This window comes from Mandrillus leucophaeus, unplaced genomic scaffold (genome assembly GCF_000951045.1).
Source record: "Mandrillus leucophaeus isolate KB7577 unplaced genomic scaffold, Mleu.le_1.0 Scaffold35, whole genome shotgun sequence".
NCBI lineage: Eukaryota > Metazoa > Chordata > Mammalia > Primates > Cercopithecidae > Mandrillus > Mandrillus leucophaeus.
In genome coordinates this window covers 864,567-874,475 of record NW_012103698.1, presented here as the reverse complement: position 1 = coordinate 874,475, position 9,909 = coordinate 864,567, and the positions used below count along the sequence as shown (strand labels likewise).

General features: G+C 40.7%; 1 protein-coding gene across 2 annotated transcripts in view; it reads right to left on the bottom strand.

Moving 5' to 3' along the window:
- The window catches only part of TTBK2 (tau tubulin kinase 2), a 175,728-nt gene that overhangs the window by 28,809 nt on the left and 137,010 nt on the right, over window positions 1–9,909 (bottom strand). For both annotated transcript variants that reach the window (XM_011989224.1, XM_011989225.1), the window contains 2 exons: window positions 7,390–7,601; window positions 5,505–6,093 (listed from right to left, as the gene is read on the bottom strand). In XM_011989224.1, the coding sequence (XP_011844614.1) occupies window positions 5,505–6,093; window positions 7,390–7,601 (801 nt within the window). The remainder of the gene's footprint in view (window positions 1–5,504; window positions 6,094–7,389; window positions 7,602–9,909) is intronic.

Genomic DNA, 9,909 nt, shown 5'->3' with positions numbered 1-9,909 from the left:
TCATCAGAGAAATGCAAATCAAAACCACAATGAGATACCATCTCACACCAGTTAGAATGGCGATCATTAAAAAGTCAGGAAACAACAGATGTTGGAGAGGAAGTGGAGAAATAGGAATGCTTTTACACTGTTGGTGGGAGTGTAAACTAGTTCAACCATTGTGGAAGACAGTATGGTGATTCCTCAAGGATCTAGAACTAGAAATACCATTTGACCCAGTGATCCCATTACTGGGTATATACCCAAAGAATTATAAATCATGCTACTATAAAGACATATGCACATGTATGTTTATTGTGGCATAATTCCCAATAGCAAAGATTTGGAACGAACCCAAATGTCCATCAATGATAGACTGGATTAAGAAAATGTGGTACATATACACCACAGAATACTATGCAGCCATAAAAAAGGATGAGTTCATGTCCTTTGCAGGGACACTGATGCAGCTGGAAACCATCATTCTGAGCAAACTATCACAAGGACACAAAACCATATACTGCATGTTCTCACTCATAGGTGGGAATTGAACAATGAGAACACTTGGACACAGGGTGGGGAACATCACACACTGGGGCCTGTCGGGGGTGGGGAGCTGGGGGAGGGATAGCAGAAATATCTAATGTAAATAACGAATTAATGGGTGCAGCAAACCAACATGGCACATGTATACCTATGTAACAAACCTGCATGTCGTGCACACGTACCCTAGAACTTAAAGTATAATAAATAAATAAAAAAAAAAAAAAGAAAGAAAGACATCTTAGGGATAAATCCAGTCCAACTTCTACAACGTATAAATTTCTATCACAGCACCTGTAACACTTAAACTGTTTCTTTACTAGACTGAAGACCCTTGAAAGCAGTGAGGTGACTAACTGGGCTTTTTATTCTTGGTACTTAGCATAGTACCCGACTCATAGTAGACACGCAACAAATGTTGCACACATGAGTGTATCAACCATTGCATACTGAGGTTCCTTCCACAAAAATCTCCCAAGTGATAGTCCAGACTGTACTCAAGCACTTCACAAATGGGCTTTCTTTCTTTACTTTCCAGGGCAGTCCATCCAATCTCTGATCCTTTCTAACTGTACATAGGTTGAATTGTAATATCAAATATAATGTAATCTTGTAGAGATTGTAATGTAATCTCATAGAAAAAAAACTTTCCTATGATTATAACGACCAAATTTTCCAGATCAAAAATAGGAATTCATGGTCAGACAGAGGATATTTGGCCACTCCCCAGTCAATATACATACATTCAACCCTCCTGCAAAATCCATTTTAAGAAGTTAAACAGATGGTAACCAGCCCAAAAAGTCTTCACCTTTTCACCTTATTAAAGCACACCTCTATTAATACATGTGTGGATCATTCCTGTGTCAATGGAGGCTCTGAATAACTCCATGAGCTTTCACACAGTCACTGGAGTTTATACAAGGGATCCAAATAAGTGAAACATGTGCCTCGCCAGGAAAGCCACATGGAAGTACTATTTCTTTTCTTTTTTGACATGGAGTCTCGCTCTGTTGCTCAGGCTGGAGTGTAGTGGCACGATCTCAGCTCACTGCAACCTCTGCCTCCCAGGTTTTTAAGCAATTCTCTGGCTCAGCCTCCGCAGCAGCCGGGATTACAGGCGTGTGCCACCACACCTGGCTAGTTTTTTGTGTTTTTAGTAGAGACAAGGTTTCACCATCTTGGCCAGGCTGGTCTTGAACTCCTGACCTTGTGATCCACCCGCCTTGGCCTCCCAAAGTGCTGGAATTACAGGCATGAGCCACTGCGCCCAGCCTGAAGCATTGCTTAACCTTCCCAGGAAGATTTTTAATTACCATGGTTAAAAAAAAATTAGAAAATAAAGAAAAGTTGAGAAAATAAAGACATCCAAAATTCCACTCCTCAGTCCTAGGCAGATATGTCTGTGTCCTCGTTCCTATAAAGAGCCCTATTACAATCATTTCAGGTTGTTTAAGGTAACTGTTAAGATGTAAGTTTTCATTGCCAACCTGACAGGTTGGTGCCAACTTGTTATCCCTGAAGTATGGCGTAACGCCTGGAACTTAGCAGATACTTCACAGGTATGAAGATATAAACATAATTAAGAAAATATAACTAACTGTTAATTTAAATTTTATTAGTGCTGGTATTGGTAGTCCTGTAAATACAGTCAGAAGAATTCTCTCAATAGATGTTGGCTAACAGATTATTAAAAATTCTGCTACTCTTTTTCTTTTGGTCCTGCTTCTACTTTGTGCATTATTTTAAACCCCCTTTCCTCTTCTCGATCTCTAAGAAATAAGCCAATTAGGAAAGTCTTTCCGTATGTTGGCAATGCCCTGGTGTAGGGACAGAAGACTGGTGTAAGGTGTAATCTCCTGGCACGAGGGATGGAACACAAGTCTAGTCTACCAGCATCTGACTCTTCATGGATTCTTCCTTTCCTGAGGCTTAGTCACCTCAGTACAAAAAGCTAAAATAATATTCCCTCTGCTTGTTCCATGGAGTTGCAGTTGAGATCAAATTGGGAAGTATTCTGTAAAATGTAAATGTAAGGTAATATGGTAGACAGCTCTAAAATAGTTCCCAATGACCCAGATGTGTCTTCTGGTATTCACACCCTCATATAGACCCTCGTACATCGTCCAGGGTTGGTCTGTGTGACTGACAGAATACGGCAGAAGCGATGGTATGCCCCTTCTGAGACAGATCAGACAAGACACTGTGGCTTCTACCTTGGTGGGGATGCATTCCCGTCACCTCTCTTCCCCATCTCTGTCTCCTCCTCACCTCACTCACTGGGAAAGCCAGATGGAGAGGCCCAAATGGCGAGGAACTAGAGCCTCTGGCTAACAGCCAGTAAGGAACTGAGGCCTGCCAACAGTCATGGGAGTGAGCTTGGAAGTGGATCTTCCCTTTCCAGCCAAACTTTTAGCTGATTTTAACCCTGGCTGAGAGCTTCACGACCTCTTCATGAGAGACCACGCATGAGCTAGAACCACTGAACTAAGCCACTCCTGCATTTCTAGCTCCAAGAAATTGTGTGAAATAATGACTCTTGTTTAACGATGCTGAATTTGGGCTAATTTGGTACATAGCAATAGCAATGGATAACATATGGGTGATGTTACTAGGCCCAGCCACATTTATACTGTTTCTAAAGGTGGTATTAAAATGAAGCACTGGCTGGGCACAGTGTCTCATGTCTATAATACCAAGACTTTGGGAGGCTGAGACAGGAGAATCTCTGGATCCCAGCAGTTTGAGACCAGTCTGGGCAACACAGTGGGACCCCGTCTTACAAAAGATTAAAAAATTAGCCAGGTGTAGGAGCTCACACCTGTAATCCCAGCACTTTGGGAGGCCGATGTGGGAGGACCACTTGAACACAGGAATTTGAGACCAGTCTGGGCAACATGGCAAAAGCTGTCTCTACAAAACAACAACAAAATGAGCTGGGTGTGGTGACTCATGCCTGTAGTCCTAGTGACTTGGGACGCTGGCATGGGAGGATCACTTGAGCCCAGGAGCTTACAGTAAGGTATGATCGTTCCACTGTGGTACAGCCTGGGTGACTGAGGAAGACCTTGCCTCTAAAATAGAAACAAAAAACTTAGAAATAAGTACACAATTGATGCAGCTGACATTTCATTAGAGACTTTCAATTAATACAAAAAAATTAGCCGGGCGTAGTGGTGGGTGCCTGTAATCCCAGCTACTTGGGAGGCTAAGGCAGGAGAATCACTTGAACCCAGAGGTGGAGGTTGCAGTGAGCCGCGATCGCACCACTGCGCTCCAACCTGAGACTCTGTCTCAATAAATAAATAAATAAATAGAAAAATAATTCAAAGATATCTAAACATAAGGTCAAACATCACGTACATGAATGCAAGCCTATCAATAACTTGTCAGAGAAAACACTGCAGTAGTGTAAGAGAACCATGAGCACAATCTTTGTGAATAGGACAGCATCGAGAGAGGGCAAAAAATACCAGGAGAAATGGAGCAAAGGCTTTAGAAAGCCTCCATGAAGGAAGGCACACCAGAATGCTGCTGGAAACATGCTAGAGCAAAAGTTAGTACACAACATAACAGAGTTAAAGAAGAAAGTGAACCTGGGAAGGTGGAAAGAGGGGATGAATGGAAAGAGGAAAGGTGGGGTGGGAGAAAGGATGGAGCAGGGAGGGAGGGAGTTAGCAGCTACCTACCTCTCGCCCACATGATAGCTTTGTACAATTTGGAAAAGAACGCCCTTCCAAAAGGAAACAGCCCTGTGCCAAGATGCACAGTTTAGAAAGCAAAGTCTGGGGTGGATTTCAGTCCTAATTTGTTTCCTGGCTAGATTCCTTTATGCCGTGAACAACCTGCCTACTATACAAAGCAGTCCTGGGAAAGAGGGACCTGCTAACTAACTCTGGTGAAGAAGCAGGCAGGCCTTTGTTTCCCTGTTTTGGAGCACAGGCAAATTTCTCAGAACTGTACACAAAATGAATTTTCACTGGTATCTTTTCCCACTGTTTTGCACCTGATGTGGAATTGTGTTCTAACAGAAAACATTTCAGTTTGGGGAACAATGCTGTTTCTGGTGAGTTGCGGGAAGGGGACTGCTAGATGATTATAGAATTTAAGGAAACCTGGTAGCTCCCATCACATAAGGATAGATGTACCTGTGGGTGCCTAAGATTTGTGTTCACAGTTACTTATGTAGCCTGGGGGTTTTTCATGGCTTTGCTTGGCCGTCTCTGGCTTTTCTGGGGCTCCTCCTCACATAAGTCACCGGGGGCACCACTGCTTACTGGTAACAGGGTAACAGGCTTCTCCAGCTGAACGCCCAAAACTGAGAATACACAATAGTGGTTCCTCAAAAGTTTCCTTTGCAGAAGACCTGTATCATAAATGCTGCCTCTACCTGCTTGTTAAAATGAGGATTCCTGAGCACGCTCTTTCCCAGACCTACTAAAACAAAAGTTCTGGAAGTGAGGCCTGGAATTCTGCATTTTGAACAGTGGCCATCAATGTTAGAAAACAATGGTTTAACAGGAATATGAAATATGAGAAATTCCTGGGTGGACTTTATGAAAGAGAAAGGGAACTAAAGACTCAGGCCTAGCAATAGTGTAGTGTAAAGAACAAACCATGACTGGTTAAATATATGCCTTCCTCAGTAAAGTATAGTAAAAATTGCTAGAAACTTTAAAAAATTGTAGCATCTATAAACACACATAGATAACTAGTGCTTGTAGTCTAATTAAAAATGTTATTCCAAAATTAGGTTATAATGGTATTTCATGTATTATGTTTTATATAATAAAAGAAGACCTCACTTTTTGAAAAATTTCATATTGGAGGGTTGACTATAGAACTTAATACAAAATCACTCCCTGGGCCATTTGCAAAATTTAGTCCTCTGCTGAAAAATCTTAGTTGATTAACTGTTAGTCCGAATCTTAATAGCACCTTGAGTGGATAACAGAGAATAATAACAGGAACAAATTTCTTACCGCTGTAAGGGGTCCTTCTGCCTGTGCCTCCATTAGACTTGTGGGCGTCGCTGCAATAAACTGACTAGCAGCTCCAGGCTGGAGTTCCAGCCTATCTGTATACTGTTCCGAAGCAGCAGTAGGAGGACCCTCTGCAGAAAGTGCTAAGACCACACCTGAGGTTTCCTTCTTTAAATGATCATTTTCTGCCCAAGGACCTAACTGGAGCTTTTCATCTTGAGGTGATGCCTCCAGGACTTGAAGTACTTCAGGCTCCTCATCAGAAGGACTTCCAGTTGTTTTATGTCCTACAGCCTCATTTGTCCTAAAATCCTGAAGGTCCTGCTCCTTGTCCACAATCACCCATTCTTTGGAATCAATCTCTTGCTTGCAAGAGCTCAGGTTAACGGCTATAAATCCATTGCTGCCACCACCATCTGCCTGCTCAGGGGTGTTGGCAGAAGCAGGCTTGGAGACATCTGGAAGATATTCTTCATCATAGTGCCAGATATGGTCAGTACGGGACACAGCAGGAACACAAGGCTTATGCAGCAGAGCAGGGAGAATAGATTCTTTTCCTGCACTGGTATCTTTCTGCATTTTCTCCAGGCTTAAGGAAATGGAAAGAAGTTACTCAATTTTCCTAAGGAAACATTTATTAGATAATATATAAGCACCATACAGAACTAATATGGACACAAAGATGAGAGAAAAAAAGATGGATAAAGCATAAGGAAAGTTTCACAGCATTGATAATGTTCTTCTCTACCTGCCACATCCTGCTTTGGAGGATGGAGTTCACTTCCTTCCTCAGCAAGGCCCTTTTTAGTTCCCTTCTTTTGTCAAACCAACTTTTTATTGAACTACGCTTTTATCCCTATTGTATGTTGATACTTATTCTCAATATGAGCCACAACTCAAAATGTGTAAACCAATGCCTCATCCATCCCTTTGATCATGTGAGCATGCAGACATGTGCTTACATAACATAGCTATGAATGATTACCACGTGAGGAAGAACACACATATGTGAAGGATTGTTTAAAATGGAAGCTAGATTGGAGTAGGCCAGAAGTGGCTGAATTGTCTTCGGACACAGTAATTACCATGTTAGTCAAATTCACAGTCCCTCTAACCTAATATTTCATTACCAATAGTAGCCACCAGAGACGTACCACTGAAGGGTGTGACTACTATTAAAGGAAATTAGGTCTTAATACTGTGAATACTGTTAAAGCCTTCTATAACTCATAAATATATCCCACACTTTTTTCATTTCTGTCTTCTGTCATCAAAATTTGTTGTAGGGATAATGTGCCTCATAACTATGCACTACAATCTTTACCTATGTATAGATCTCTCAAGTTTCACCTTCTTTTCTCTCTAGGTAGACTGTGAACTCTCGAGGGCAAGCATGATATACTTATTGGTATCTATTTTCCTACAGTATTTTACTCCGAGAAGGTCTTCACTAAAGTGAATTGAACTGACTGTCTCTTGTATATAAATCACTTTTCCCCTCCTTTATGTATTCCCCTCATCTCCGCCTAATGCCACGTTTATCCTGCCGTCTCCAATACTACACTGTTGTGTGGAAGAGATTGCTTTCCAAACAAAGTTACTGTAAAAAATGCTCATTTAACTTGTTCCTAGTGTTAGGAAGTTATCAGCTCTTACTGCTCAGCTTCCAAAGCCAAAGGATATGCTATAGAATTTATAATAATTAAGAATCAGGGCAATAATAATTAAAAATAAGGATGAAAATTAGAGTTTAACAGAATCAGTGTTACAAAAATGCAAGAATTTCTTATTTGAAAGACTTTATATAACAGAAATATACAACAACAACAAAACAATAACAATGGTACCTTAGAAGCTTTAAAAAGAAAAATAAACTATTTTATACCAGGTCTCAAGGAACTTGTCAGTGTCTGGCTTTGGCTCCAGGGTCAGACGTTTTTCCAGCTCAAAGCTGTGGATGGAACGTAACTTTCGCACCAAGGGAATATCTCGGTCTGGCTGAGTAATCTCTGAGCGGACGCGAATTGGTGACCCAAGGCTTGGAGCATTGAGAAGACCATTTGCCTGGCCATGGCTGTTCTCCTCTTCAGTAGCAGCCTATCCAACATATAAAATAAACCCATGAAAAACCTTCTAGGCAATACACACGATAGAATCATTGAAGCCTTTCAAAATAATAGCAATAAATGATTAGATGTGTTTTCAGATGATTCGGATATTTTGGCTAGTTTACTTCATTACATTCTTATCTATTAACTCTCCATTAAATGTGTTTTCTTAATTTATACTCAGTTTCAGTATTATTTTAGTTTTTTTTTAATACTTTTGGAACAAAGATAACAATCTAAAAATGTTTAACAGACTTGGCTTTTTGAATTATGTCTGACTTGAGGCTTGTAGGACCCCATTCCACTAACCTAAAACTGAAACCTGGAAAGGATGTTCTCTTTGAGACATAAGTGGTCTCACAAGTTAGGAGAGACTGCCAAGTCTCAGTCGCTATACCTCTTTTCTCCTTCCTCCTCTAAAAAACAAAAAACAACATATGTATACTTGTGCCAAAAAAGCCTGGGGGCCAGACTACTAAGGAGCTGAGGCAGGGAAGGAGGATGAGCGTGAGGCAGCCCAGGGGGTGGGACTGTTTAAGTACAGGTGCCTACGGCAGCACATTATCAGGGAAATTAAGCCTCATATCAGGAGTGTGGTGACAGAGGGAAGTCTGGGACATCTACTCTGATTAGAGACTCTCAAGAGGATGCCCAATTGGCTCAAATTGGTGATATACTCAGGGTAGCAGCAGAAACACAAGCCAGCCTTCCCTGAAGGAAGGTTTCCCCAAACCCCAATTTAGGTCTCCAGAACTCCCATCAATTATTAATTAATTAGCCAAAAAAAAAAAAAAGAGAGAGAATCAATACAAGAGAAGGCATGCTACCATGACTGACACAACAGAAATAATAGTCAAAATTAAGAAAAACATTTAAAACTCCCAAAGATTTCAGATATTGAACTGGTTTCAATACAAAATATAGACCAGCTATGCACAAATGTTTAAATAAATAAAGGTTATTATAACAAAGATCAACAAAGGGTTATTTGGAATTAAATGACTGATTAACTTAATATTTAATATTCAATTAACAAGTTAAACAGCAAGTTAGCAAAAAAAAAAAAAAAAAAAGGTTAAAATTATTAATTAGTGAAGCAGAAGACACAGCCAAAGAAATTACCTAGAATAAAAAACAGCAAGATAGGCCTGGCATGGTGGCTCACATCTGTAACCCCAGCACTTTGGGAGGCCGAGGAGGATGGGTCACAAGGTCAGGAGTTCCAGACCAGCCTGGCCAACATAGTGAAACCCCATCTCTACTAAAAATACAAAAAAACAAATTAGCTGGGTGTGGTGGCGCAGGCCTGTAATCCCACTCGGGAGCCTGAGGCAGGAGAATCACTTGAACCCAGGAGACGGAGGTTGCAGTGAGCCGAGATCGTGCCATTGCACTCCGGCCTAGGCAACAGACCAAGATTCCATTTCAAAAAAAGAAACAAAAAAAAACCCAGCAAAAAGAAAATTACGAAAAAAGATATTAAGAGATATGATGGATACAATAAAAAGCCATAATATATGTCTAACTGGAGTCCTAGAAAGAGATAACAGAAAGAATGAAGAGGTAGTAACATTTAGATACAGAATGGCTATTATTTCCCAGAACATATTTTTTATACAAAAATAGGAATAAAAACATTCAAGGGACACAAGATATCCCAAGCAAGATAAACAAAAAGAAATATATGCCTAGAAACATAGTTAAAATGCAGAACACCACAGACAAGAACAAGAACTAAAAAGTAGCTGGAAAGGAAAGATGAAGGTGGGGAAAACAATCACTTAAAAAGAAAAAAACAATTAGAATGACAATAAATTTCTGAACACCAATGACTGAAGCCAGAGGAAAAATAATCATCAATAGAAAACTTTATATTTGAGCTGGGCATGGTGGCTCATGCCTGTCATCCCAGCACTTTGGGAGGCTGAGGTGGGTGAATCACTTGAGGTCAAGAGTTCAAGACCAGCCTGGCCAACATGGTGAACCCTGTCTCTAATAAAAATACACACAAAAAATTAGCCAGGTGTGATGGCGCATGCCTGTGGTCCTGGCTACTCGGGAGGCTGAAGCAGGAGAATTGCTTGAACCCAAGAGGTGGTGGTTGAAGTGAGCTGAGACTGCGCCACTGCACTCCAGCCTGGGCAACAGAGCAAAACCCTGTCTCAAAAAAACAGAACAAAACAAAAAACAACTTTATATTCAGCATAAACTGTCTTGAAAGAATGAAGCTAAAATAAGTACATTTATAGATAAATAAATACATTTATAGAAAGAATCCTCTACCAAAAGACCGGAAG